The 26,975-nt window shown below is 54.0% G+C and overlaps 5 protein-coding genes across 13 annotated transcripts in view; 2 read left to right on the top strand and 3 right to left on the bottom strand.

Annotated features, from left to right (window-relative positions):
• Positions 1-1,643: 1,643 nt before the first annotated feature.
• Positions 1,644-4,870, bottom strand: SLC25A11 (solute carrier family 25 member 11). Of its 4 annotated transcripts, none has more exons than XM_032268753.1 (8): positions 4,782-4,870; positions 3,571-3,723; positions 3,280-3,486; positions 3,023-3,113; positions 2,849-2,939; positions 2,664-2,763; positions 2,532-2,583; positions 1,644-2,397 (listed from the first exon to the last, which is right to left on the bottom strand). In XM_032268753.1, exons 2-8 carry the CDS (start codon positions 3,720-3,722, stop codon positions 2,242-2,244), a joined length of 849 nt encoding a protein of 282 aa, XP_032124644.1. In that variant the 5' UTR covers position 3,723; positions 4,782-4,870; the 3' UTR covers positions 1,644-2,241. The 4 variants fall into 4 exon arrangements, with proteins under 4 accessions (XP_032124644.1, XP_032124643.1, XP_032124645.1 ...); XM_032268752.1 differs by lacking the exon at positions 4,782-4,870 and adding an exon at positions 4,157-4,425; XM_032268754.1 differs by lacking the exons at positions 3,571-3,723; positions 4,782-4,870 and adding an exon at positions 4,157-4,387.
• RNF167 (ring finger protein 167) lies at positions 4,433-10,060 on the top strand. Of its 3 annotated transcripts, none has more exons than XM_032268748.1 (10): positions 4,433-4,561; positions 4,803-5,309; positions 5,390-5,470; positions 6,868-6,993; positions 7,101-7,188; positions 7,376-7,466; positions 7,702-7,807; positions 7,949-8,042; positions 9,388-9,468; positions 9,547-10,060. In XM_032268748.1, exons 2-10 carry the CDS (start codon positions 5,226-5,228, stop codon positions 9,852-9,854), a joined length of 1,059 nt encoding a protein of 352 aa, XP_032124639.1. In that variant the 5' UTR covers positions 4,433-4,561; positions 4,803-5,225; the 3' UTR covers positions 9,855-10,060. The 3 variants fall into 3 exon arrangements, with proteins under 3 accessions (XP_032124639.1, XP_032124640.1, XP_032124638.1); XM_032268747.1 differs by having other exon boundaries at positions 4,546-4,687; XM_032268749.1 differs by lacking the exon at positions 4,803-5,309 and having other exon boundaries at positions 4,438-4,561.
• Positions 10,061-10,490: 430 nt separating this feature from the next.
• On the bottom strand, positions 10,491-13,962 carry PFN1 (profilin 1). Its single transcript, XM_032268758.1, has 3 exons — positions 13,123-13,962; positions 11,477-11,669; positions 10,491-10,856 (listed from the first exon to the last, which is right to left on the bottom strand). The coding sequence occupies exons 1-3, from the start codon at positions 13,252-13,254 to the stop codon at positions 10,759-10,761; spliced, it is 423 nt and encodes a 140-aa protein (XP_032124649.1). The 5' UTR covers positions 13,255-13,962; the 3' UTR covers positions 10,491-10,758.
• Positions 13,963-15,917: 1,955 nt separating this feature from the next.
• ENO3 (enolase 3) lies at positions 15,918-21,853 on the top strand. 3 transcript variants are annotated; one of them, XM_032268744.1, is made up of 12 exons: positions 15,918-16,026; positions 16,566-16,755; positions 17,341-17,436; positions 17,579-17,637; positions 17,799-17,868; positions 18,246-18,379; positions 19,932-20,154; positions 20,265-20,462; positions 20,669-20,870; positions 21,295-21,403; positions 21,554-21,612; positions 21,700-21,853. In XM_032268744.1, exons 2-12 carry the CDS (start codon positions 16,671-16,673, stop codon positions 21,767-21,769), a joined length of 1,305 nt encoding a protein of 434 aa, XP_032124635.1. In that variant the 5' UTR covers positions 15,918-16,026; positions 16,566-16,670; the 3' UTR covers positions 21,770-21,853. The 3 variants fall into 3 exon arrangements, with proteins under 3 accessions (XP_032124635.1, XP_032124636.1, XP_032124637.1); XM_032268745.1 differs by having other exon boundaries at positions 15,926-16,026; positions 16,555-16,755; positions 21,700-21,848; XM_032268746.1 differs by having other exon boundaries at positions 15,927-16,026; positions 16,669-16,755; positions 21,700-21,851.
• A 2,087-nt stretch (positions 21,854-23,940) lies between these two features.
• SPAG7 (sperm associated antigen 7) overlaps positions 23,941-26,975 on the bottom strand; it is a 10,923-nt gene continuing 7,888 nt past the window's right edge. Inside the window, exons 2-7 of one of the 2 annotated variants that reach the window (XM_032268756.1) lie at positions 25,808-25,875; positions 25,480-25,568; positions 25,266-25,350; positions 24,731-24,820; positions 24,495-24,651; positions 23,941-24,380 (exon numbers count right to left, since the gene is read on the bottom strand). In XM_032268756.1, coding sequence (XP_032124647.1) covers positions 24,271-24,380; positions 24,495-24,651; positions 24,731-24,820; positions 25,266-25,350; positions 25,480-25,568; positions 25,808-25,875 — 599 coding nt within the window. In that variant the 3' untranslated portion in view covers positions 23,941-24,270. Of the gene's footprint in view, positions 24,381-24,494; positions 24,652-24,730; positions 24,821-25,265; positions 25,351-25,479; positions 25,569-25,807; positions 25,975-26,975 lie in introns of both variants that reach the window. The other variant, XM_032268757.1, reaches the window with a different exon arrangement.

Here is a 26,975-nt window from a genome sequence, read left to right as displayed (position 1 = left end):
CTCACGCCTGTAATCCCAGCACTTTGGGAGGCCGAGGCGGGTGGATCACGAGGTCAGGAGATGGAGACCATCCTGGTCAACATGGTGAAACCCCGTCTCTACTAAAAATACAAAAAATTAGCTGGGCATGGTGGCGCGTGCCTGTAGTCCCAGCTACTCGGGAGGCTGAGGCAGGAGAATTGCCTGAACCCAGGAGGCGGAGGTTGCGGTGAGCCGAGATCGTGCCATTGCACTCCAGCCTGGGTAACATGAGTGAAACTCCGTCTCAAAAAAAAAAAAAGTCTCCCTGAAGTTTAATAGCAACTGCTGAGACCTATCTGCCAGTAGCCTGCAATACTGGTGCAAAAGTGAGTACTTGCTTGCACCTGCAGCCTCAGAAGTGCAGCTCTCCTCACTGCCCAGGTCAGCAGGATAGCAAGGGATGGACCCTGCAGCCATCTTGGTGTGACTGAACAGTCTTGGGTTTCCTACTCTCAGGCTGGGACACAGGCAAATGGAACCCTATTTCTCTTCCCAGAGATCCTGCCATTCCCTAAATGCATTGGTGTCACTTCCTCTCTTGCCTTGTCTCTAGCCCAATCCAGGGCTTGGGGCCCAGAGAATAGGACTATGGAGACCCCCATCCCTCTCCAATGGTCCTGGAAGGATCTGATGTCTGACTGCATCTCTTCCCAGGTGGAGGACCAACTCCTGAGCTTGGCAGTCAGAGAGCGCCATGCGCTGACACAACCTGACAGTCCTGCGCCATCTCTCAAGGCAGATACCACACAGCCTGTGCTCCAAATATCACAAACCTATAGATCACCTGCTTCCCCCAGTGTTTTACTCTAAGCCTTTGCCCTCAGTCCAGCCAGGTGTGCTGTCCTTGCCCCGTCCCCAGCCAGTCTAACCACTCAGTGTGCAAGTCACTTCTCCCAGGTGAGGGCAGGTGCTCCCGGTTACCCTGCACCACTATTGCTACACTCCGTTTCCCAATCTGCTCCTGCATAATCCTGTCTTCTGGATCAGGAACTCCTTAAGGACAAGGTCTAGGCTTTAGGTGTCTCACAATAGCCACCAAGGCCCAGGACATAGTGTACACAGAAGCAGCAACAGGAGAGCCAGGATGCTGAGCTCCACCTCTTCTGCTGATGAGGCTCTGCCAAAGGGACAGCTCCCACCTGCTGCCTGCCTGTCCCCTGACCTGGCCAGCACTCCTCAATTTGACCTTCCCAAGCTCTTTCATGCCCTAAGAGGTTTTAAGGCTCCTTGAGGGCTGGGCCTGGGAACCACACATCTCCTTCTGAAGAAACGGATAAGGTTCTCACTCTCCCCACCCAAGGACCCAGGATCTGGTCTCTGGCCAGTATCCCCCTTTCCTCAAGCTTCTAGTTCCTACCCTCATAAGCCCTGGCCCTCCACCTCGACTGGCTCTAGCCCGCAATAGTCTCCTCTCTCAGACTTCTCTCAGAGTCTCTTTATTTCCTCCCTCTTTAGGCTGCAGATGCAGTCATCAGACCCAGGGGCTTTTCCTGGGGATTATGTGAGATGATCTGTGCATCTGTGGCATTCTTGGGCAGGTGGCTAAAGGCAACACACCGGGCCTGGGATTTGAGTTTCCCTGGCCCTATCAGCTGCTGTAGCATGACAGATTTACACAGCACTTGCACAAAACCAGCGGGTGCTTTTTCTTTAATTTTTCTTAAAAACTCCAGTTCCTTCATTGGAACCGAGTCATTAAAAAAAAAAAAAACAAAACTCCAGTTCCTATTCTCCAGGGGCACTAGCTTCTTTGTCCAGTCTCCTCCCCTTTCCTAGTCACCCCCCAGACTCTGCAGATTTGGGGCTGGTGTCATCAATCCAATTTATTATACAGGGAGGAAGGGCGACATCTCCCCCTGTAGCCCCTTTGGCGATCCTGATAGCTTCTGCTCTTCCCTGTCCCCTCAGCTCGACCTTGATTTCCCCACTGAAAAGGGGGATCTTTCTGCTGTCCTGTATGCCCTGAAACTAACATCCAAGAGGAGGCCAGAAATCCTGAGGAAGTTTTCCAGCTCCCCACAAGAAACAGCCAGGGACAGAGAAGTCACAGGATCAGGACGAGCAGGGCAAGCTAGAGCAGGGGGTAGAATAGACCAAGTCCTTTACCACAGAAGAAAAAAACCACACTGTGGAGGGGAAATAAATAGAGGGGTCCAGGGCAGCAGAGCCCAGGCCGCAGTGGCTGTAGGCGCAACAGATGAGTGGGTGCCCCTTGCTGCTTCAGCCACTGAGGAAGAGACGCTTGTAGGCCTTGTTCATCTGCTCCAAGAAGATGAAGGTGAGGACGGTGTGGGGGCCCAGGCGGGCATAGTACGGTGTGAAGCCCTTCCACAGGCTGAAGAAGCCCTCGTAGCGGACAACCTTGAATAGTACATCCTAGACACACAGACAGGCGGGGTGCTGAGGCTAGGACCTGGACTCTAGGGCCCCATTCCCCTTACCCAGCTGCCTTCACAGCTTTCCCAGGGCATCTGACACCCCCTCCCAGGCCCCCAGAATAGCTTCCTCACCAGGCCATTCTTGTATTCTGGCTTCCCATCAATCATCCGCATGTTCTGGATCCTGAAGGGAAGGAGACAAGGGCATGAGAGACTGAAAGGAAACCCTCCCACCCATCTCCAGGCTCAGGCCTGCACGCTCACCGGGTCTTGGCAATGTCCACAGGCATGGAGGCAGCAGTGGTGACAAGACCACTGATCATGCTGGCGCAGAAATGGCACAAGATGTTGTCAGAGAAGTAGCCTGAGGGAGGTGAAGCAGGGGTGGCAGTCAGCTCAGAGGTGGCTCAGGCCAGGCTGGAAGCTAAGGGCCCAGCTCTGGGTCTCACCTGAGTCGAGTAAGAACTGCTTGGATTGGGAGTAGGAGGCGAGCTGGGCAGCATTGACGACAACAGCCCGAGCCATGGTAGGGATGCAACCCTGGAGGTAGGGGAGCAGGGGAAGAGTCAGAAATAACTAAAACCTGACCTCACATCCCCAAAGTCTCTAGCCCTTTCACTCACCCGCCACAGTGTGGGGACTCCCTCTTCCCGGGTGATTCGAATCAGGGCGTTAAACACATTTTTGTAGCCACGGCGCTGGTCAGCTGGAAGACTGGTGAGAAGGCAGGAAGAGGTCAAGAACAGGATAGCCCACAGGAGCAAAGAAAGGAAGGCCTGAACAGGTAAAAGCTCTCCTCTAGATCTAGCATAAAATACTGGTCCTTTTACTCTAGATTCCAGGGAATGGGGCTGGCGTTAGGCTCAGACTTGGAACTCACCGGCCATCGGCAGTCATGCGGATAAGAGCCACTTCGGCTGGTGTTCCCACAAAGGCACCAGTGGCACCTGCAGTCATACCAATCAGAGCTTTCAGCAGAAAGCCAGGAGGTGTACCATCAGCCCCAGTCAAACGCTCAAACAGCACGGTATAGATGCCAAGGCGGGTGGTGGTGTAGGTGGCCTGGCGCAGCAGGCCAGCTGACAGCCTGAGGAGCAGAGGGGTCAGCACATCAGGCCGAGGTCTGGAGCTGCCAACCCATAGCCTACTTCCCAACCTGAGGCCCCAATACCCGGTGTAAATGCCCCTCAGGCCTTCTGCCTTTAGGATGCTGGTGAGGGCATGGAAGCTGGTTTTGTACTCTCGAGTCTTGGCCCCTTCACCGCTCAGCTGCATCCGATTCTTCACCAGGTCCAGGGGCTGGACAAAAACGGTGGCTCCCATCCTGGGGAAAGACAGAGGTGAAGGGCCAGGTGTTTCAGATCTACCAATGCCCACTGAAGCCTGACAGCAAAAGGTTACAAAGGTCAGGGCCTGCCACACGATTCAAGAATCAGGATGCTGATGAGCAGTGTATAAGAGTCTAATGTACACCAAGTGCATTTAATGGCCTGGAACCCCATGTAGCACGGCAGAGCTTAGCAATGCGCTGGAAAACTCAGGGAGCCCTGCGGGCGCTGTGCAACGACCCTGCATGCAGTCCAGAAGGGGCCCTGCAATGGGCGCCTGGCAGCCCAACAGGGAACTCGCAATACGCTGGAGATGGCTCTGACCCCGTGACGACACAGTTCACTGCAAGAGACCCAGAGATGAACCAGGACCGCTTCCTTGCGCCCACCCCTTCCTCCTCTTTTCCCATCCCTGGGGCCTGAGCTTACCCGGCCAGGCCCCCAAACAGGAACTTGACGGACTTAGGGGAGGTACGGGGCTTCCCGTCCATCCCGCTAGCCGCGGGACTCGCCGTCGCCGCCATCGCAACTCAGTGGCCCTTGGCTCCGGGTCCCGTGTGCGCGCGACCCCACTCGCGCCCAAGGTGACACCGCGCGCGCAACAGGGACAGGGCGCGCGCACGCCCCTCCGGCTCTCAGGTCAGGCACCCGCTGGAAGCGGGCGCCGGCGCAGGCGCGCAGCGCAAAGGCGGCCGGGAGTAAGGCGGAGCTGAAGGAGGAGCTTGGGCGGGGAGGGGTGCGGCTGATTTAGGAAGCCAGAGGAAAGGCAGTTTTCACCGACTTGGAATCGCGGGAAAACAGAAGAGAGTTTGTTTGAAGGTCTCGCGAGATCGAGTGAGTACGGCGCGACAGGAGAGCTCTCGCGATAGACCCAACAAGCAGTCAGCTACGAGGGGACGGGAGAGGTGGTGAGCACTCTCGCGAGACTTGGAGGAGCAGCTGCTACCCCAGGGAGGAGAGGTTTGTAAACTGGGCGGCTCCAGGTTTCCGGGAATCTTTACAGGGAAACGATTAGGTCGTCTTCTGGGCCACCGGCACTCCCTCCATCGCTAACCTTTTTTAACCGGCCTTTTAGGACCGGAAGTCCTTCATCTCAAGCGTCCAATGCTGGAAGCGGCCGGATTTGCTCTACCGGAAGCCCTTTTCCAGAGGCTGGGAACCCGGCCCACCTGGCAGGAAGTCCCACCTTCTTGAGCTCCCCCACCCTTCCCGAAGTTTTTCTGACAGCTGTGTTAGTCTCAGTCCCATTTCCCAGTCTTATTCCCTTACCAGTAAAGGATACATTTAGTGCCTCTTACCCAGCTCCACTAAACGGGTTGGATATCTCATTCTTTGAGTCGGGGTTCTTTCCCTGGCGCCCTCATGTAGCTGGGAAGTGTGACCTGGGGGTGATTGGACCCCTGGGATCTTAAAGGAGGGGCAGGGAGGGCGCAGAACTCTGCTTCTGCTCATTGCTACCAGGACGCGCGGCCTCCTTGGCCTCTCTCCTCGCGCTGCCATGCACCCTGCAGCCTTCCCGCTTCCTGTGCTTGTGGCCGCTGTGCTGTGGGGAGCGGCTCCCATCCGGGGGCTCATTCGAGCGGTGAGTTCGAGGGATGGATGGGGAAAGGTCGCTGAAGGGACGGTTTGCAGTGAGGGGGAACATGGCCTTTTTGTCCGCAGACCTCGGACCATAATGCCAGCATGGACTTTGCAGACCTCCCAGCTCTATTTGGGGCTACCTTGAGCCAGGAGGGACTCCAGGTGATTTTTTTTTTTTTTCCCCTTCATATTTCGCAAATCTTCCATCCTGGGCTGGGGTTGGGGAGGTTTGTCCTGGGTGAAACTGGAGGTAGGAAAGTCAAGTTAGGAACTGAGCACGTCTAGTGTGGAATCCAGAATCTAGAGGGAGAAAAGACAAAGTGTCTACCCCTGGAACTCCGAGCTTGTCAGGGAGACTGAAAGTGGACAAAGGCAGGACCAGTAGGTTCTTATCAGGAGAGTCTCAGGAGCTTGTTATTGGTTATATGATCTTGGGCAAATTAATTTCTCTTTGAGCCTTAGTTTGGTTTACTGTAAAATGGGATAATGGAAGTTTTCCTAGGGTTACTGTGAAGATTAAATTAGATAAGCAATTTTTGTAATACATCATCCCAAAGACTGCCGCATAGCAAGAACTCATTTGGGCCATAGATAGCAGTCGAGATGTTTGTGAGATGGTTAATTAGAAAATTGAAGAGGCCGGGCTTGGTGGCTCGTGTCTGTAATCCCAGTTCAAGACCGGCCTGGCCAACATGGTGAAACCCTGTCTCTACTCAAAATACAAAAGTTAGCCAGGTGTGGTGGCATGTGCCTGTAGTCTCAGCTACTTGGGAGGCTGGGGCAGGAGAATCACTTGAATCTGGGAGGTGGCGGTTGCAGTGAGTGCCACTGCACCCCAGACTGGGCGATGGAACGAGACTCCATCTCACAAACACACACACACAAAACCGAGCGCGGCGGCTCACACCTGTAATCCCAGCACTTTGGGAGGCCGAGGCAGGTAGATCATGTAAGGTTAGGAGTTCGAGACCAGGCTGACCAACATGGAGAAACTCTGTCTCTACTAAAAATACAAAATCAGCCGGACGTGGTGGCACATGCGTGTAATCCCAGCTACTCCAGAGGCTGAGGCAGGAGAATTGCTTGAACCCAGAAGGTGGAAGTTGCGGTGAGCCGAGATTACACCATTGCACTCTAGCCTGGGCAACGAGCAAAAACTCCGTCCAAAAAAAGAAAATTGAAGGGAGGAGTGTGTTCTGTATGAATATGTGCTGGAGAGAGGACTGTGAAACAACTTGAGAGAAAGTGACATGGTGGTTAGATAATTAAATTACAATCGAAATATTAGAAGACAAAATAATTGCATTAGCTTTCAGTATGGAGTACAGATTAACCCATTTGGGACAGTGAGAAGGGCGATGGGAGCGGTGAGGGGATGTTGTTATGTCATCGCCTTTTCAGGAGGCTAAAAAAGATTGTATGGGTGGGATGCTTAGCCCCCAGGAGTGAGAAGGAAGGGAGGATAGAGGATGTGCAGCACGTGGGGCTGGTGTGTTTGGTGTGTAGGCGCTATAGAACCTAGAGGAGAAATCTAACTGTTGTTTGCTTCCATCCCGTAGGGGTTCCTTGTGGAGGCTCACCCAGACAATGCCTGCAGCCCCATTGCCCCACCACCCCCAGCCCCAGTCAATGGGTCAGTCTTTATTGCACTGCTTCGAAGATACGACTGCAACTTTGACCTCAAGGTTGTGAATGTGGAGTGGGAGCTGGGCAGCTGAGGGTACAAAAGGCATCAGGAATGGAGACAGCTAAGGCCCATGATGGCTCCTTGTCCTCTGCCTTGTCTCCCTAGGTCCTAAATGCCCAGAAGGCTGGATATGGTGCCGCTGTAGTACACAATGTGAATTCCAATGAACTCCTGAACATGGTGTGGAATAGTGGTAAGGCTGAGGGAATCTAGACAGCTGGGCTTTCAGTAGGACACAGACAGAGATGGTGGTAAGCCTGAAGGATTTAGGAAAAGAAGCCAATACTTTAGGTGGGGCGGGGCCAAAGTGCAGATGCCAGAGTTCCCAAAGGATTTGAGTAGAAGCATGAGTCCCCAGAGTAATACCTTGATCCCTGCAGAGGAAATCCAGCAGCAGATCTGGATCCCATCTGTATTTATTGGGGAGAGAAGCTCCGAGTACCTGCGTGCCCTCTTTGTCTACGAGAAGGGGTAGGACATGTGCCTCCTTCCCATTCTTCCTTCAGCAAGCAGTTCCATGCCAACCTGGAGCCCAGGCCTCCTCACTGCCTCAACCATTCAGCCTCCTGTCCTTCCTTCCCTGCCTCTGACTTTCTTCCCATTCCCTTCTTCACCCATGGGCTTTGTACATAGCCAGTTACTTTGTCCCTTTTTTTCCCTCCCTTTGCCTTTCTCCTCCTGCTAAGACTGATCATCCTTTCCCCAGGGCTCAGGTGCTTCTGGTTCCAGACAATACCTTCCCCTTGGGCTATTATCTCATCCCTTTCACAGGGATTGTGGGACTGCTGGTTTTGGCCATGGGAGCAGTAATGGTGAGTAGCTGAGGGAACAGGATGAGAAGCACTGAGGCCTATGAGGCCAGTCTGGATCTGGAGTTGGGAGGTGGGAATGGTTTGTCCTAGATTGTCTAGTTTTGTTCCTAAGCCTTGTCCATCCACTCCCCCTTCCCCCAGATAGTTCGTTGTATCCAGCACAGGAAACGGCTCCAGCGGAATCGACTTACCAAAGAGCAACTGAAACAGATTCCTACACACGACTACCAGAAGGGTGAGGGGCTTAGGGCAGAAAAGGGCTTTTCCTACCGTGTACCTGGTTCTGAAGGACTTTGAGCCCAGAAGATAGGGTATACAAAGATAGCAGTGGCCGGGCACAGTGGCTCACATATTCCTAAGTGCCTGTAATCCCAGCACTTTGGGAGGCCGAGGTGGGCAGATCACTTGAGCCTAGGAGTTTGAGACAAGCCTGGGCAACATGATGAAACAAAAAAATCCCAGCACTTTAGGAGGTTGAGGTGGGTGGATCCCTTGACCCCAGCAGTTCCAGGCCAGCCTGTGCAACATGGCAATACCCATGTCTCTATAAAAAAAAAAAAAAACAAAGGCCGGGCGCGGTGGCTCAAGCCTGTAATCCCAGCACTTTGGGAGGCCGAGGCAGGTGGATCACAAGGTCAGGAGAACGAGACCATCCTGGTCAATATGGTGAAACCCCGTCTCTACTAAAAATACAAAAAAAAATTAGCTGGGCATGGTGGTGTGTGCCTGTAATCCCAGCTACTCAGGAGGCTGAGGCAGGAGAATTGCCTGAACTCAGGAGGCGGAGGTTGCAGTGAGCCGAGATCGCGCCATTGCACTCCAGCCTGGGTAACAAGGGCGAAACTCCGTCTCAAAAAAAAAAAAAAAAATTGGCTGGGTGTGGTGTATGCTTGTAGTCCCGCTACTTGAGAGGCTGAGACAGGAGAATCATTTGAACCAGGAAGGTGGAGGTTGCAGGGAGCTGAGATTGCCTTACTGTGCTCCAGCCTGGGTGACAGGGAGTCCCTGTCTCAAAATAATAATAGAAAGATTACAGTGAGAAGGTTTCAGCTTGAGATGCCATCTTTTCTTCTCTTTTTACTCACAATGAAGACAGGAGAGGAGATTGAATAGAAGAGATGGCAAGCAAAGATTAAGTGAAATAATTGGGGGAAACAATAGAGGGACAGCGTTTGCTTATAAGGGATGTAGAGAGAGCAGAAAAATGGGAGAAATGGGGAGGATTCTGTTAGAGAAGAAACAGGTACCAAGGGGCTGGGGCTTTAGGCCCTAGGGCCTCCAGTGCCCATATAAGGCTATGGCAGAAGCCGTGCCCATTTCCGTTCCCTCCACTCCCTCTCTCCACCCTCACACCTCCCCAAAAACCCACTTCCCTTCTTACCTCTGCTTCTTTTTGTTTGTCCCTTCTAGCCCCAAATCCTTCCATGTTCTGCCCTGACCTTATCCTGCCCACCTGTCAGTTTTCCACTGGCTTTGTAGGCAAGGGAAAATTTTTGCAAGGCTTTAAAAGCCTTAAGGAATTAAGGGCCCTGGTTCATGATGGCTCAGTGAAGGACTAGATTTCTTTCTTTTTGTCCCAGGAGACCAGTATGATGTCTGTGCCATATGCCTGGACGAATATGAGGATGGGGACAAGCTGCGGATACTCCCTTGTGCTCATGGTGAGGCCCCCTCACTGTCTGCATGTGCCCCTATGCCACTGGTAGCCTCTAGGTGTTTCACCTTGTTCCTCTCTGCAGCCTACCACAGCCGCTGCGTGGACCCCTGGCTCACTCAGACCCGGAAGACCTGCCCCATCTGCAAGCAGCCTGTTCATCGGGGTCCTGGGGATGAAGAGCAAGAGGAAGAAACTCAGGGGCAAGAGGAGGGTGATGAAGAAGGGGAGCCAAGGGACCACCCTGCCTCAGAAAGGACCCCACTTTTGGGTTCCAGCCCCTCTCTTCCCACTTCCTTTGGTTCCCTAGCCCAAGCTCCCCTTGTTTTTCCTGGGCCTTCAACAGATCCCCCACCCTCTCCTCCCTCCTCTTCACCTGTTATCCTGGTCTAGTAACCATCCTCCCCACCACACACACCGGTGACCTATTTGCACAGACGTTTTCTTCCCTCGTCTTCTAAGTTGAGGGATAGGGGACATTTCCATCCCAAGCTTCTTCCTTAACCAGACCTATCCTTTTGAGGGGCCTTGGGGTGGGCTGGGACAAGCAAAGTGACTGGGTCTTCACTTCTTGGGTTAATAAAATTGTTTTTGTGGACCAAGGAAGGATGAGATCATTCTCACACCGGTGAACTTAACCCTTTGGGGGAATCACCCCTTTAGCCGTAAGGAGCAAGGCAATGCTGGGAGACATTAACCTATCATCATGGGGACAGCCCCAGGAGGCATTTGCTATGACTCAGAAGGGGAGCCCCACCCACAAGGATGACTCAACTGGCCCTGCCTTGCCTGCAGGCCTGGACCCATTCTGTGATCCAGATGGCCCTATTCCATTATCCACCAATTTGACGAGCACACTCAGGACTTAGGCCTGGAAATGCCACTGTGGAGGGGCAGGGCCACCTAGCCAGAAGCTTAAATCCCTGCACCTTGTAGTGCTTCAACCTTCCTGCTCTCAAGCCACTTTTAAAGGAGGCAAGTCACAGTGCCTGTCCCATTCTGACACCCGAGCTCAAATCATACAGCACCTTGTTAGTAGAATCTTTTTTATTCAGAAAAAAAAAAGAAAAGAAAACAAAAAAAAAAACCCAAAAAACAAAGTTTTCCAACCACACACAGGAGGGGTATGGGTAGGGGGAGGTGTCTGTCCATCCAGCCCTGGCCCCCAGCCCATGTGGTTTTGGCAGCAATACGGGGTGTGGGGTAATGGCCCCAAAAATAAAATGTTGTATGTGTGTATGGGGAGAAAAAGGGTGCAAAGCTGTGGGGAGCAGTGAAAGGGAAGGGACAGACGAGGTCAGTACTGGGCACGCCGAAGGTGGGAGGCCATTTCATAACATTTCTTGTTGATCAAACCACCGTGGACACCTTCTTTGCCCATCAGCAGGACTAGCGCTGGAGGAGGAGGAAAGAGAAAGGAGGCTAGGACCCAGGTGTCACAATTCCACCCCCTGCCAGCTGTTCAGCAGCTGTCCAGCCCTGGGGGCTGTAACCCAACCTCATCTCCCAAACCGGCCCCCCCCCCCACACACAGGCAGGCTGTCAGTCACCCTGAAACAATAAGGCTTTTCAAAAGGGGAAAATCAAGCTTAAATGCTGGAAAGGAACAGACTACAATTTCGGGGTCAAAGGCTGATAGATGGTTCAGGCTAGAAATGGCTGTGGATGGGCATGCCACCTCCAGGTTCTAACAAAAGAGATCAAGAGATGAGCCAAATGATGATTTAGGACCCCAACAATCTACATACACTCCTAGAAAAGTTTCTAATCTGAGCTCAAAGCAGGAAGGAATTTAAGAGGTAATGGCAGTTCAAGAACTTCGAATTACAAGATGAGGAACTGAGATAGTACTGGAGGGACTATCCCATGTTCCAGCATCCAGCAGACAGGACGCAGAACACTGGTCTGACTCCCGTCATGTTGGGGAATCACACAAAAAAGCACCCTAACGATTACCGGAAAGCGGTGCATTAGAGATCTTGGAAGTACAGGAAGGATAAGACTCAGGAACTCACTCTTGTCAGTCTTGGTGACAGTGACATTGAAGGTGGGGGCTCCACCGGTGCTCTTGGTACGAAGATCCATGCTAAATTCCCCATCCTGCAGCAGTGAGTCCCGGATAACCGAACATTTCTGGCCCCCAAGTGTCAGCCCATTCACGTAAAAACTTGACCGGTCTTTGCCAACCAGGACACCAACCTCAGCTGGCTGGAAGAGGAACCAAGCACCCATCAGGTTAGTCAGTGCACCAAGATTCCCACCTTGTTCTCCAAAGACCCATCTGCCTTCCACTTCTGAGAGTGAGAATACCCCCCACCCCACCCCAGGAGAAGTGTAAGTTACATGCTCAGTACACATCAATGAAATGGGAGAAACTCTTAGGACTGTGGGACATTAGTCCAGAAAAACATCATGATTCTCAAACCTGGAACATGGGACCAGGGAGGAAAGGATGACATACCGAGATTTAGACCTCGGTGTTAATAGAGAAAGTAAATACAGAACATAAAAGGGGCCAAAAGTCAGTGAGCAAAGTGAGGAGCCTTTGGATGCTCAGAACTCTCCTTCAGGAAAAGCAGAAGCGGAGAGGGGAGGGGAGGGGGGCGGGCAAGGCAAGAGAAGCAACTTTGCCCTTATTTGGTCAAAGGTTCTGCAGGAGCTGTTAGGGCCCGGACGCCTGGGTCTCCAAGTAACCTAGAGTTTAGCCCCAGGTATCTCTGCTCTGAGATGAGGAAGCAGACCCCTGGGGACTTTCCGGGAAAGTTGGAAAACTTTTAAAGGTGGATGGAGGCTAGACCCAGCAGGCCACCTCTCGGGTCTAGGTACCCCAGGAACCTTTTTCCCCCTCCCCCTTTCACCCGAAGCCCCCACATCCGGTCCCCTCCCGCCCGGAAACCCCCTTCCCCCCTTTCGAACTTCCGCTCCCCCTCCCCACTTCCGGGCAGTGTGGACAGGGGAGATGGTGGTGGGAGCAGCGGTAGTCAACCCATATTCTTTCGCTTATGCAGTCTCACAACTTCTCACAAAGTTCCCCTGCTCCAGGCCCCGCCGGATGGCGGGAAGGGAGGGCGAGGGGACTTCCGGGATTGGCCTCGCAGGAATGTTGAGTCCAACGTGCTGAGCTGGGGGGGCGTGTGGTAGCCTCGCCCTCTCTAACGGAGCGGGGAGGGGCTGCCAGCCCACAGAGGATGGGCAGGGGACCAACACCACGCGCCTGGGGCTCCCTCCCGCAACAGGGGGAACAATGGTAGAGAGGCGCGAGCTGGCGGCCGGAAGAGGAACTGGGGGGCCGAGGGTCCCCGGAGCCTCTCTCGATCTCAATCTCCAGTTAAAATTAAGGCGCGTGCCCGCCCCACCCTGGGAGAGGCGGAAGTGGGCCGCCGCACCGGGCGCCGCGCCCCTCCCCGCCCTGTGCCCCGGATGTAACGCCCCGTCGCGGAAAGCAGGGTAGCGGGCGGGATGGGCGCCGCTGCCTGGGGCGTAGGACTTAGGGGCAACAGAGAGACCCTCTCACGTGCAGCCGCCATTGGCGTCGCTTCCAGGGCAAGCACCCAATCAGGGCCTTTCGCTGCGCGCCCTAGACCGCGGCCGCCCCCATCCAAGTCCCTCCCTTAAGGTCCAAGCCCGACCAGTGCCCCGGACCGCGCAGGCCTCGCAATACCGTGATGTTGACGAAGGTTTTTCCAGGGACGGCGGCCCAGACGGAGGGCGAGTCCTTGTAGCCCACGATGGCCGCGTCCTGACAGGTCCCGTCCGCCATGAGGTTGTCGATGTAGGCGTTCCACCCGGCCATGGCGCTGCTACTGGGGCTGCTCTCTGCGCTGCTTCTGGGACTGCGGGCTGGGTTCGAGCTGCCTCGGCTGGCGGGCGGGGAGAAGCGGAGAGCTCGGGGAACACGCTGCCGTCCAGACCGCGGTTCTGCTCACTGTGCAGCAGCCCTCGCACCGCCACTTCCTGCCCCCCCCCCCCCCCCCCAGATTTTTATTTGCAAAGGACGGTGGGGGCGGGGCCTACTCCCCATTCCCTCCCTCCCCCACTCGCCAACCCAGACAGCCGAACTTTGCAAAGGCAATTTTAAAAATCCCTCCCCCTATTGCAAAATTTGCAGAGTTCGATGGAAAGCGATGTAGAAGGATGGGGGGTGGCGGGAGAGAGGTGAAGGGTAGGGTTCGCTCCAATTTGCATTGACTATAAACCAGACTTTGCTATCGGGGCAGAGAGTGAGCCAGAAGAAGGAAGGAAAGAGAAAGGAGGAAGAATTAGCAAGCTGCAAATTTAGCAAATTAAAGAGAGTTCGGGGAGCCCAGGGTTAAACTGGGTGACTCCTCCTTCCCCCACCTCCGCCGAAGGGAAGGTCCGGCGGGCGGCGGCGGCGGCGGCACCGCGTGTGCCTGCGCCTGCGCCTGCGCCGGGGACTGGAGGGAGAGCGCGTGGGGCGGTCGGGGCCGGAGCCGGCTGCACGGGAGCGCGCCCGGCCCAACCGATGTGGACCCTCCGGGCAAAGAAGGCGGGCTGGGGACGTGTCTCCGGCCTGGCGGAAGGGGCGGGGGCAAAGGCGTGCGCGCTGCCGCCTTACGACACTTGATTTTACTTCTTCAAGAAATAAGAAAGCAAAGGGGAGTTTGGCCAAATCCCCTAGTCGCTCTCAGCGCTGAAGGCACCCACCGGGGCCACTTCTGTCCCCAGCGTCTGCCTGGGTCGTGCAGGTTGGGTTCACCAGGGCCCATTCTCGGTCCACAGGATTGTCCCTTCTCTGAATCGGCTGTAGTCCAGGGCCTCACCCCAAGTCCCAGCCCCGCCCGTCCCGGGCAGGCAATGTCTGGATCACCGGCCGTGCCCCTTGGCCTGGGTCTGCAGAGGTCATTGAACGCGGACACCCGCGGGGCTTAACAGGCGGGGCTATTTTTCAAGGCGGAAGAATACTCAAGTTGCAAGAATGCCAACTTTTTCAAGAAGGGGAAAGTCCCTTCCACTTCGGGCCCTTTGGGTTTCCTCGCAGTCAGTTGTGCGCTTGCCGCCACCTGGGAAGGGAGGGGCGTCCGTGAGGCGGCAGCGGTGAAGCAGCCCTCTCGAACCCGCAGCCGAGGGCCAGGCAGCTTCCGGTGCCTGGGCTAGGGGCGCCGGGTCATGGAACGCGGCCGGGGCGGAAAGGGACTTGGTTTTCTCTCTCATCCTCCCGAGCGCGGCGCGCAGCCCTGGCGTTCACTCCGGATCCCACCGTCCCCGACGCCCCTCGAGCCCATGTTCCTAGACAGCCGCGCCGCTGAGTCACTGGCGGGCTCCGGCGGGGCCGCACCCGGGCACGTGGCGGCGCTCCCCGCCCGCCATCTCCTGACCCCTGGCCCGCCGCACCCCTACCCCGGGGTGGAAAAATCCCGGGAGGAGCGGCCCGAGATGAGGGGCGGGGCGAGAGGAGAGACGGGACGGGTGGCCCGGCAGGTGGCCTGGGGTGGGGGCTGGGAGCCGGGGTTGGGAGAGAGCGGCTGGGGTGAGTTACCCCACGCGGGCTACCTGGGGGCCGGCGGGAAGAACCTGCGAGTTGGGCAGGCAAAGCTGCAGAGGAACTCGGGGCGGACCCCGCCCTGGCCCCAGAGCAGGCAAGGTGAAGAGCTCTACAGACAGCAGAGACCCACCCCCGCAGTGCTACGAGCAGGGTCCCGGAGGAACCCCAGGCGTGCAGAAGTTCACAAAGGGCCACCGGTCTTCGGTCCATTCATTTTTGTTCACTCTCGATTTAACCCCATTCATTGATGGGCTGGGACCGTGCGCTGAGCGCCCACAGTCGGTGGGGAGAGGGGCTCCTGAATGACAGAGTCCACGCCGGGAGACAAGTGCTTTCCCAGCGTTATCTGTCGGACGCGAGGCCAGCCGAGAGGGCCTGTCTAAATTCGTCTCCTGGCCCCTAACTCATCCCCGCGCTGGCTGGCCTGGAGAGGGTAGGGTGGGGCGGCGCCGAGAATGGACGTTATGAGGACCCTGAGAGGTGAGACCCTCTCGCCTTCTGAGTAGGGTGGGGGTTCAATTTTAGACCTCAGAGTTGCCCAGAAGTCCCGTTCCTTCCCCCACTGAGGGCAGAGGCCCGCCCAGCGATCTGAGCATGTGTGAATGTCAATCCTGCAGCCCCTCTTCCAGGCCCCCTCCCCAGCCCTACAGGCTCAGGTTACCCCTGGCCTTTCCTAAAGGTCACTCATGCTTCTTGACGTTTGCAAAAGGGGAATGTAATCCTGGGATGGGGGGACCCCCTAATCTGAAGCACCTCCCCTTCTCCTCCCGATGGGTGGAATTAAAAGCAGGGACTGTTATTGGGGGGCAGAAAGTGGGAGATAGTAGTTGACCTTTGGTAAGGGGGCAGGTGCCCAGGGCCAGAAGCTTCTGCTTTAGGCTGTAGTGGGCACTTGGCTGCCAGCCCAGTGTGAAGGGGGGGAGGATGGAGAGAGAGGCGGGGCTGGCTGGGGACAGGGTGGCTCAGGGATAAATTTGCAGCCTGAGAGGGGGTGAGCTGACACTGTCCCAGCTGCCACCTAGACTCGGAGCTCCATCCAGCTCTCCAGCGAAGACATCCCAGGTTGGGTGAATCTTCCAGCCCCAGGAGGTGGAGGCAGTAAAGGGTGCGCATGGTGTTGGCTTGGAGGAAGCAGGGGACATTTCTGCTTTTTTCCTCCTGGGATTCAGGGTGCCAGAAAAAGCTGCGGGAAGGGGCGGCTGGAGCAAGCAGATGGGACAAACTCTGAGAGCACCCAAGAATCTAGGAAAAGGAGGCTGTGAGGAGGGGCAGCAGGGATGAATAAAGAAGGGCAGTTAGAGTTGGAACCTAACTGGGAATTGTGGGCCCACGAGGATTTGGGAGCAGGAAAACGAGAACCAGAAAGGATTTGAAGGCTACCAGCCATGGAGAACAGACTGTTCAACCAGAAGGGTGGAAGGAGAAGGCAGGAGTGCAGCCGTGGGAGAGGTGGGGGCTTGGGGAGTGGTGGAATCTGAGGAGTTATAGAGGAGAGGCCCCTGGATTCTTAGGATGAGAGGGTGGAATGAGAGCTGTTCTGAGTGGGGGAGGGGGCTGCGCCTGCCTCTTTGGTCTGTGACCTTTTTGTAGGGTATTTTTAGTTCCAGCACCTGCCTTCTTGGAGTGGGGAAGACTCTTAAAGGGCAAGGGATTTCTGATTCCTTAAGATACCAACTGTCTACACTCACACCTCCTGCCCCGCAGCCATGGCCATGCAGAAAATCTTTGCTCGGGAAATCCTGGACTCCAGGGGCAACCCGACAGTGGAGGTGGACCTGCACACAGCCAAGGGTAACACCAGGCCCATTGAATAAGCTTGCCTCAGAACACCCCAACCCTTTGGCCTTTGACCCTCATTTCTGTGTCATATCCTCTCCTTTCTCTGGGGTTCCCTTTCTCAGACTTCTTCCCAAACTCTCTTCTTCCAACCCAGCACCAGAGCTAGAAGCTGGGTGATGCAGGAGTCTCTCTCTGCACTGCCTCTTGTCCCTGAGCTCAGAGAGGATACCTCAGCCCTTTGAGGGGTAGACAGGACTCCCTGTGATCTCCTTTTTTTTTTTTTTGAGATGGAGTCTCACTCTGTCGCCCAGGCTGGAGTCAGTAGTGCATTCTTGGCTCACTGCAACCTCTGCCTCCCAGGTTCAAGCGATTCTCATGCCTCAGCCTCCTGAGTAGCTGGGATTACAGGCCTGTGCTATCATGCCCAGCTAATTTTTGTATTTTTAGTGAAACAGGGTTTCATCATGTTGGCCAGGCTGGTCTTGAACTCCTGACCTCAAGTGATCCACCTGCTTAGGCCTCCCAAAGTGCTGGGATTACAGGTGTGAGCCACTGCACCCAGCCATCCCTGTGATCTTGCAATTCCTCCTGCTCCAGGCCGATTCCGAGCAGCTGTGCCCAGTGGGGCTTCCACGGGTATATATGAAGCTCTGGAACTAAGAGATGGAGACAAAGCCCGCTATCTGGGGAAAGGTAAGGAGAAACCAGTACAGAAGGAGCCTTTAGGACGTGGGTGTACAAGAGGACTGGAAACCCCAAAGCTCTTGAGGAGCTGGGGTCCACAGAAAGAAGCCCAATTGATTGAGATCCAAACCTCGTCCTCTGGCCTCTCTAGGAGTCCTGAAGGCTGTGGAACACATCAACAAGACTCTAGGCCCTGCTTTGCTGGAAAAGGCAAGTGGAGAGTCCTGCTCCATGCAGCCGCCTCCCGGACCCCTGCTTCCTCATCCCTCAAGCGCCCCTTCCCCCAAATATTTTCACTTATCCTCCTGCTGCACAGATTTCATTCTGTGAAATCTGACCTCTGCTCTCCCCTCTCACACCCACCGTTCCAGAAACTAAGTGTTGTGGATCAAGAAAAAGTTGACAAGTTTATGATTGAGCTGGATGGGACCGAGAATAAGTGTGAGTGAAGGGCTAGTGGTGGGGACAGTGAGGAAGGGGTGAGGTGTGGGAGAGGTGGTGAGAGGCCACAGGGGTGAGGCCTGATGGGTTATTTCTGGGTCCCCTGTTTTGGGTCACACCACAGCTGGATGGATTTGTCTTCATTCCACAGGCATTTCCTATGCCTGCCCTCTGCCAGGCCTGGGCCGGGCTGTGGACACAGACATGCAGTTGACATTCCCTGGGGTGGGGGCTCCCAGAGCTGCTCAGGCAGTGGGGAAGAGATCTGTTAACTAATTCTTCACGCTCAGTGGTTTGGAGCTCTGGCTTCTTCCTGGAGTGGCCACCCTAAACCCTCCAGAAGTTCTCACACTTTCTTCCCACTTGCCTCCTTCCAGCCAAGTTTGGGGCCAATGCCATCCTGGGCGTGTCCTTGGCCGTGTGTAAGGCGGGAGCAGCTGAGAAGGGGGTCCCCCTGTACCGCCACATCGCAGATCTCGCTGGGAACCCTGACCTCATACTCCCAGTGCCAGTGAGTGCAGCTGCCAACCCTCTCCCCCCTTCCAGATCTCTCCTTGCTAGAGCTGCCCCCACCCAGCCAGGGATGCCCCCCTGGAAAATTCACCTTTCAGAGGAGCTCCTAAGAAGCATTTCCTGAAACTGAATCTCTCCTGCTGTGGTCCAGCCCCTCCCTCTTTTCCACAATCCAAACCTTCCCTGAAACCTCTCTGTGCTTCCTTCCCTGCCATATAGCCCCATTCCTTCGCATTCCAATCCTAGGCTCGATAACTCCTGCCTCTTTCCAACCCCACCCCCCACCCCCCACATCACCTTGAGAGTTTCTTTGTGCCAAGGATCTTGGCATTTCTTTGTATCTTCTTGAGTCCCTTTTTTTTTTTTTTTTTTTTTTTGAGACAGTCTTGCTCTATCCCCCAGGCTGGAGTGCAGTGGCGCAATCTCAGCTCACTGCAACCTCTGCCTTCCGGGTTCAAGCAGTTCTCCTGCCTCAGCCTCCCAGGTAGTTGGGACTACAGGCATACGCCACCATGCCTAGCTAATTTTTGTATTTTCAGTATAGATAGGGTTTCACCATGTTGGCCAGGATGGCCTCTATCTCTTGACCTTGTGATCCTCTGCCTCAGCCTCCCAAAGTGCTGGGATGACAGGTGTGCGCCACCAACACCCGGTCCTTGAGTCCCTTCTAAAACCAGTGCCCTCTTACTGAAGGGAAACCTTTTGAATTTAATCTCACTAATAATGTTACCATTTCTTGTTAGTTACTAGAAAGATTGAGAGCATGGACTCTAGAGATAGATTGCTGGGTTTGAATCCTGGCTCTGCCTGTTATTAGTTGTATGGTTTTAGGCAAGTTCTTTAACTGCTCTATGTGTCCCTTTCTCCATCTGTAAAATGGAGGTTAATAATGATACCAACGAATATAGGTGTTTTGAGAATGAAATGAGCTAAAATGTCAAGTAGTTAGTGCCTGGCATGTAGTAAATGCTATAAAAGTGTTAGCTATTATATACCAGGCACATGCTAAGACCTTTACATTCAGTTTCTCTAATTTTTAGCAAAAGATCCTACAGGGAAGTTGGTGCTATCCCCATTTTATAGAAATGAGGAAAGAGAGGCAGGATGCGGTAGCTCACACCTGTAATCCCAGCACTTTGGAAGGCTGAGGCAGGCGGATCACGGTCAGGAGTTTGAGACCAGCCTGGCGAACACAGTGAAATCCAGTCTCTACTAAAAGTATAAAAATTAGCCGGGCATGGTGGTGGACACCTGTAGTCACAGCTACTCAGGAGGCTGAGGCAGGAGAATCACTTGAACCCAGGAGGCGGAGGTTGTGGTGAGCGGAGATAGTACCACTAAACTCCAGCCGGGGCAACAGAGCAAGACTCTGTCTCAAGAAAAAAAAAGAAAAAGAAATGAGAAAAGAGGCTCATGAGCAAAATTACTCATCCTAGACCACTGAGCCAACAAGTAGCGAAGCCAGGTTTCCACCCCAACACCCCCTGCCCCCATCCCTTTTTGAGCCCTTATGCCCTGGCCCAGATCCAGGCACCCTCTCCCCATCTCAGGCTTTCAACGTGATCAACGGGGGCTCCCATGCTGGAAACAAGCTGGCCATGCAGGAGTTCATGATTCTGCCTGTGGGGGCCAGCTCCTTCAAGGAAGCCATGCGCATTGGTGCTGAGGTCTACCACCACCTCAAGGGGGTCATCAAGGCCAAGTATGGGAAGGATGCCACCAATGTGGGTGATGAAGGTGGCTTCGCACCCAACATCCTGGAGAACAATGAGGGTCAGTGTTGAGCACCACCGAGGGCAGACCCCCTGGATCTCCACACGGGCAGGGGAGGCTGCAGACAAGGGGGCACTGGAGTCTCAGGTCCTGTCTTGTTCCTCTCCCAGCCCTAGAGCTGCTGAAGACGGCCATCCAGGCAGCTGGTTATCCAGACAAGGTGGTGATCGGCATGGATGTGGCAGCATCTGAGTTCTATCGCAATGGGAAGTACGATCTTGACTTCAAGTCACCTGATGATCCCGCACGGCACATCACTGGGGAGAAGCTCGGAGAGCTGTATAAGAGCTTCATCAAGAACTACCCTGGTGAGGCTCTCAGGTGCCCTAGTGTCCCTGTCCGGGTCCCATGCAGCTCCCTACCATACTAATGTCAGTGACCTGTTTTACTATCGACTTGGATCCTTCCCATCCTTAGCCCCACTGAAATCCCCATTTAAGCTCTTCTGCCACATCACCCCTCCGTGAGGCCCCTTCTGATCTCTAGCCCTGTCTCTGCTCCCAACCCCCACCAGTGGTCTCCATCGAGGACCCCTTTGACCAGGATGACTGGGCCACTTGGACCTCGTTCCTCTCGGGAGTGGACATCCAGATTGTGGGGGATGACCTGACAGTCACCAACCCCAAGAGGATTGCCCAGGCCGTTGAGAAGAAGGCCTGCAACTGTCTGCTGCTGAAGGTCAACCAGATTGGCTCGGTGACTGAATCGATCCAGGCGTGAGTGCCTACTGACCCTGAGGCTCGCCATAGCCTCCCTCTGCCCCAGCTCTGCTCAGTTCAGCTACAGTCTCACTAATTCCAAGTTTACCCTTCTCCTGGCACCTGACCTACCCACACCTTGACCTCAAGGCTTTGACTAATCCTTGGCCTGACTCCAAGAGCTTTGCCACTGTGGCCCTGGCATGACCCTCACCCCCACCCCACACTATTCCTCTCTGATTCTGCTGTTCTTCTCAGCAGCATCTCAAGAGCCCAAAATCAAGATGAGAAGTCTTTTCCTCTCCTACTTCTCAACGAACTTAGTCACTGCCCTCCCTGCAGAGTGCCTGCTACTCAAAACAGAAAGGAGAGGCCCTACCCAACCCCTGCTCTCCCACCGAGGAGGTTCCAGAAGTCCTCATCAAATGTCCTCCCCACCCAGGTGCAAACTCGCTCAGTCTAATGGCTGGGGAGTGATGGTGAGCCACCGCTCTGGGGAGACTGAGGACACATTCATTGCTGATCTTGTGGTGGGGCTCTGCACAGGACAGGTACTTGTAGCTTCTCTCTGCTAAGTGCCTGACCAAGTTTTCTTGGGGTCCCTGGCCTCCTCCTGCTAAGGTGAATGCTCCCTTGGGGCCGGGTCCAACTCCCTCCTCTCTAGCCTCACCCAACCCTCCAAATCCTTCTTCCCTCATCAGATCAAGACTGGCGCCCCCTGTCGCTCGGAGCGTCTGGCCAAATACAACCAACTCATGAGGTACAGTGGGAGCATTGGGCCTGGGCATTGGGGTACTGAAGGCTGTTGGGTTGGAAGGCAGCAGCCCTGACTTTGCCTGCATTCTAGGATCGAGGAGGCTCTTGGGGACAAGGCTATATTTGCTGGACGAAAGTTCCGCAACCCGAAGGCCAAGTGAGAAGCTGGAGGCTCCAGGACTCCACTAGACAGACCCAGGTCTTCCAGACCTGCTTCCTGAAATAAACACTGGTGCCAACCAAGACAGCTGTGTGCTTCTTTGTGGGAGGGAGGAGAGGGATGCTGGTTTCTGGGCTGAGCTGGGAAAGACAGGAGGTGGAGAGATAGGGGCAGGGAGGGGAGGCAAATGGATGTGTAACCTGCTAAGACAAAAAGGAGATGAGGGACTCAGGAGCCTGGTGGATCTAGAACAACAGAGGCATTCACATTTCTGAAGGAGGTAGGGGGAAGCAGATGCTATATGTTAAATGAAACTGCAGAGTTGCCAGTGGAGCCGGGCATGGTGGCACACGCCTGGAGTCCCAGCTGCTTGGGAGGTTGAGGTGAGAGGATCACTTGAGCCCAGAAGGTCAAGGCTGCAGTGCGCCATGTTTGCACCGCTGTACTCCAGCTTGGGCTGCAGAGCAAGACCTTGTCTCAAAGGAACAAAAAAATTTTCAACAAACAAAAAACTAAATAAAGAGTTGCAGATGGAATAAGAAACCAGCTCCAGGCCGGGTACGGTGGCTTACGCTTGTAATCCCAGCACTTTGGGAGGCCAAGGCAGGTGAATCTCGAGGTCAGGAGTTGAAGACCAGCCTCGCCAACATGGTGAAACCCTGTCTCTACTAAAAATACAAAAATTAGCTGGGCGTGGTTACGGATGCCTGTAATCCTAGCTACTCAGGAGGCTGAGGCAGGAGAATCATTTGAACCCAGGAGGCAGAGGTTGAAGTGAGCTGAGATTGTGCCATTGCACTCCAGCCTGGGTGACAGGGCAAGACTCCGTTTTTTGTTTTTTTTTTAAAAAAAACCACACACACACACACACACACACACGCGAAGCCAGCTCCAGGAGAGGGAAGCAGTGTGGGGAGTGAGTGTCCCACCACCACCACGAGGGGGATGCTGGCTGTGGAACTGAAATGGTCTGCAGAAGATGCTGGAGTGAGGCTGCAGTCCTAATGAGGGCTTTGTGAGGATGAGATTGATAATGACAGCAGCTGCCTCTCCTATGGAGCTTACAGGATCTGAAACTGTTGTAAATATTTGACTTACATTGCCCTGTGCAATCATTCAGACAGTTCTGTCAGATAGCTGCCATAATTATCCTTATTTTATCGGGGAAGAAACTGAGGCATAAAAGGTTAAATACCTTACCCAGCAGCTGGCAGGACTAGGATCTAAAGCCAAGGTATTTGACTTTAGCGATTACAATCTTGTATATTTATTTTGAGCCGGCTTCTTCATCTGTCACCCAGATGGGAGTACAGCGATGTGATCATAGCTCACTGTAGCCTCAAACTCCTGGGCTCAAGCAATCCTCTTGCCTCAGCCTGCAAACTAGCTGGGACTACAGGTGCATACCACCACATATGGCTAATCTTTAAATGTTGTATATTTTATTTTCTTTTTTTGTAGAGAATGTTTGTGGCCTAGGCTAGTCTCAAAACTCCTGGGCTCAAGTGATCCTCCTGCCTTGGCGTCTCAAAGTGCTGGGACTGCAGGTGTGAGCCACTGCACTCAGTCAATTTTTAAATTTTGTAGAGACAGAGTCTAGCTATGTTGCCCGGGCTGATCTTGACCTCGTGGCCTCAAGTGATCCTTTAGCCTTGGCCTCCTAAAATGCTGGGATTACAGGTGTGAGCCACTGTACCCAGCTTCACTGCACTCTTAAAATACTGCTTATAACCCTCTAGGCCAGGAGCGGTGGCTCATGCCTATAATCCCAGCACTCTGGGAGGCTGAGGCAGGCAGATCACCTAAGGTCGGGAGTTAAGAGACCAGCTTGGCTAACATGGTGAAACCCTGTCTCTACTAAAAATCCAAAAAATTATCTGGGCCTGGTGACGCACTCCTGTAATCACAGATACTCAGGAGGCTGAGCCAGGAGAATCACTTGAACCCTGAAGGCAGAGGTTGCAGTGAGCCAAGATCACACCACTGTACTCTAGCCTGGGTAATGGAACAAGACTCTGTCTCAAAACAAACAGAAAAACCTGTGATAGTGCCAATTGGACATCTTTAACCTATACAAACAGCAATTTTATGCTGCTCAACTGAAAATTATTCCCTTTCTTCCCTACCAGTGGCTCTAGGACCCACCTTTCTGTGTTAAAACAAACTAGGACATTGGGTTAAACAGTATTTATTGAATGTAAAGTAACCCCAGCCCCATGGGGAAAAAAATTCCAAGAACGGGGAATACAGATTAAATACCCACTTGTGCATTCACACTCACACACACACGCGCACACACACACACACACACACACACACACCCCACACACACATCCAAGCTCCAACAGTGACAAATAAAACACCTGTTTTCCCCCAGCCTGAGGGACAGCTGGTAGGAGGCGGTTCAGAGGTGGGGTTACAGGATGGGTTCTAATAGCAGCAGCCTTGTCCCTCCCTGTCCCCTGCCCTGCCCCAGGGGTCAAAGGGAGCTGGGCGGGGTGCCTAGGACATTGGTGGCAACTCTTCCCCACTCTGCCGCAGACGCTTCTTTGCTCTGATCTCATTCATAGCCTCTTCAATGGAGCGGGTGTCCCTCTTGTTGGCCACGGGCACTAGGGGCAGAAAGGAGGGTAAGGAGGGCCTAGAAACCCGTGCCTCAGCCTCTACTCCCTCCCCTCACATCCTAGGCTCCCCTCCCAGCCACCCCAGCTGCACTGTGGCCTTACCACAGCCGTAGGTCTTATTGGCCTGTAGCATGTGGGCTGCGTCTTTGGCTGCTCCCTTGCCGATGAGGTGGCTGTACTTGTCCTTGTAGTCGCTGGCAGGGCTCACCACCACAGGTCCCTGCTGGGCTGCCTCCTCCTCCTGCCTCTGGGCCAGCTCCTAAGGGTGGAAGGGGAGGGCACTGGTGCTCAGAGGCCCAACCCAAACCCCCACCCCTCTCAGGAATGAAGTAACTCACCTTCAGCTTCCGCTTCTCCTCGGCCTTCTGGGGGTCCCATTCCTCCCCACGACGGTAGGAGTCTAGCTCTTCATCTGAGGGTGCAAACTCCTGGAGAAGAGCAGAATGATGCGATCAAAGTCCATACAAAGGTTTCATCTCGCCGGGCGCGGTGGCTCAAGCCTGTAATCCCAGCACTTTGGGAGGCCGAGGCGGGTGGATCACGAGGTCAAGAGATCGAGACCATCCTGGTCAACATGGTGAAACCCCGTCACTACTAAAAAATACAAAAAAAAATTAGCTGGGCATGGTGGTGCGTGCCTATAATCCCAGCTACTCAGGAGGCTGAGGCAGGAGAATTGCCTGAACCCAGGAGGCGGAGGTTGCGGTGAGCCGAGATTGCGCCATTGCACTCCAGCCTGGGTAACCAGAGCGAAACTCCGTCTCAAAAAAAAAAAAAAAAACAACAACAAAGGTTTCATCTCATTCATTGGCCAGGGAGAGAGGATAAGGCCATAAAGGGGAGAGGAGAAAGTGAGGAACTCAGGCTTTTTACCTTTTTGAAGATCATGACATAGCGACAGTCATCATCTTCCCCAAAGGAGAAGGATGTCAGGCCAGCCACTTCCACCACATCATGTCTGGGATGGGACAACAGTGGGGAAAGAGTATCCTGAGCCAGGAGCAGGCCTAGTGCCCTCCTCTAGAGGAGCCCTTTCATGCCCCCCAGCCACCCATTTCCATCCCCACCCCAGCCCAGAGACACTCACAGTATGCTCCTCTCTATCTTGTTCATTGGCTGAAACTTTTTCTTGACCTGCCCACTGTCTTGAATGAAATCTGACACCTCCTTCTCCATCTTGGGAGAGGGGAAAGGAAGAAGATATGAGACAATGGCTCCACCCAAGTACCCCTATCCGCAGCTGAGCCAACAATGCTTCCACACCTCCCCATCATCCTCCCTAGCCTCCATGCCACTGGCTTCCAGGTGTCACCTCTCTCGAGACATTTTCAGCAAAACTGAGTCCTCAACCTTCCCATTTTAACTTATTGGAAGTCCTTCCTGACTCTGCCATTGATCACTCCAGTTGATCTCACCCTTTTACGAAACTCCACTTTCTGTTGTTTCTCTTGCTCTTGTAGTTTCTTCAGGCGGGCAGCCTGTTCTGGGGGTGAGAAATGGCAGCATGAGGCCAGGACTGGAAGCATGGGGGGAAGGTTTTTAAGGCTTCAAGTGAATGTGGTGTCCGTTGGGAGGTATCAGGCTGGGAAGATAGGGTTAGCGTTTATTCATCAAGCATTCATTGACGTTTATTCTATATAGTTGTCCCCCTTATCCACAGGGGTTCATTCCACCACCCTCGGTGGATGCCTGGAATTGTGGACAGTACTGACCCCTATATATACTATGTCTTTTCCTATACATATATGCCTGTGATAAAGTTTAATTTATAAATTAGGCACAATAATCGATTAAGAATAACAGACCGGGGCCGGGCGCGGTGGCTCAAGCCTGTAATCCCAGCACTGTGGGAGGCCGAGGTGGGTGGATCACGAGGTCAAGAGATCGAGACCATCCTGGTCAACACGGTGAAACCCCGTCTCTACTAAAAATACAAAACATTAGCTGGGCATGGTGGCGCGCACCTGTAATCCCAGCTACTCAGGAAGCTGAGGCAGGAGAATTGCCTGAACCCAGGAGGCGGAGGTTGCGGTGAGCCGAGATCGCGCCATTGCACTCCAGCCTGGGTAACGAGCGAAACTCCGTCCCAAAAAAAAAAAAAAAAAAAAAAAAAAGAAGAACAGACCGGACGGGCGTAGTGGCTCACGCCTATAATCCAAACACTTTGGAGGCCAAGGCGGGCGGATCACCTGAGGTCGGGGGTTCAAGACCAGTGTGACTAACAAGGTGAAACCCCATCTTAAAAAAAAAAAAAAAAAAAGAGAACAACAGACCAGGTGCAGTGGCTCATGCCTGTAATCCCAGCACTTTGGAAGGCTAAGGTGGGTGGATCACAAGGTCAGGAGTTCAACCCCAGCCTGGCCAATATGGTGAAACCCCATCTCTACTAAAAATACAAAACAATTAGCCAGGCATGGTGGGGGGCGCCTGTAATCCCAGCTACTCAGGAAGCTGAGGCAGAGAATTGTTTGAACCTGGGAAGCAGAGGTTGCAGTGAGCCGAGATCGCACCACTGCACTCCAGCTTGGGCAACAGAGCGAGACTCCATAAAAAAAAAAGAGAGATTAAGAATAACAATAATAG

Source organism: Sapajus apella, unplaced genomic scaffold, assembly GCF_009761245.1.
Source record: "Sapajus apella isolate SASKATOON/1434 unplaced genomic scaffold, GSC_monkey_1.0 scaffold186, whole genome shotgun sequence".
Taxonomy (NCBI): Eukaryota; Metazoa; Chordata; class Mammalia; order Primates; family Cebidae; genus Sapajus; species Sapajus apella.
The sequence above is the reverse complement of the archived record's forward strand: the minus strand, read 5'-3'. Positions and strand labels throughout refer to the sequence as shown.

Bases quoted from the DNA above. Each gene is read 5' to 3' on its own strand.
- SLC25A11 (XM_032268751.1), bottom strand. From the start codon at position 4,251: ATGGCGGCGACGGCGAGTCCCGCGGCTAGCGGGATGGACGGGAAGCCC. The intron at 2,940-3,022 runs GTGAGTGAAAGG...CCCTACCTCCAG, and splicing joins GAGTCCCCACACTGTGGCGG to GGTTGCATCCCTACCATGGC. The intron at 2,398-2,531 runs GTGAGGAAGCTA...CTGTGTGTCTAG, and splicing joins CAGAATACAAGAATGGCCTG to GATGTACTATTCAAGGTTGT.
- RNF167 (XM_032268748.1), top strand. From the start codon at position 5,226: ATGCACCCTGCAGCCTTCCCGCTTCCTGTGCTTGTGGCCGCTGTGCTG. The intron at 5,471-6,867 runs GTGATTTTTTTT...TCCATCCCGTAG, and splicing joins TGAGCCAGGAGGGACTCCAG to GGGTTCCTTGTGGAGGCTCA. The intron at 6,994-7,100 runs GTTGTGAATGTG...TTGTCTCCCTAG, and splicing joins ACTGCAACTTTGACCTCAAG to GTCCTAAATGCCCAGAAGGC.
- PFN1 (XM_032268758.1), bottom strand. From the start codon at position 13,254: ATGGCCGGGTGGAACGCCTACATCGACAACCTCATGGCGGACGGGACC. The intron at 11,670-13,122 runs GTATTGCGAGGC...TTCCTCTTCCAG, and splicing joins AAACCTTCGTCAACATCACG to CCAGCTGAGGTTGGTGTCCT. The intron at 10,857-11,476 runs GTGAGTTCCTGA...CTCCTCCTCCAG, and splicing joins TGTCACCAAGACTGACAAGA to CGCTAGTCCTGCTGATGGGC.
- ENO3 (XM_032268744.1), top strand. From the start codon at position 16,671: ATGGCCATGCAGAAAATCTTTGCTCGGGAAATCCTGGACTCCAGGGGC. The intron at 16,756-17,340 runs GTAACACCAGGC...CTCCTGCTCCAG, and splicing joins GGACCTGCACACAGCCAAGG to GCCGATTCCGAGCAGCTGTG. The intron at 20,463-20,668 runs GTGAGGCTCTCA...AACCCCCACCAG, and splicing joins CTTCATCAAGAACTACCCTG to TGGTCTCCATCGAGGACCCC.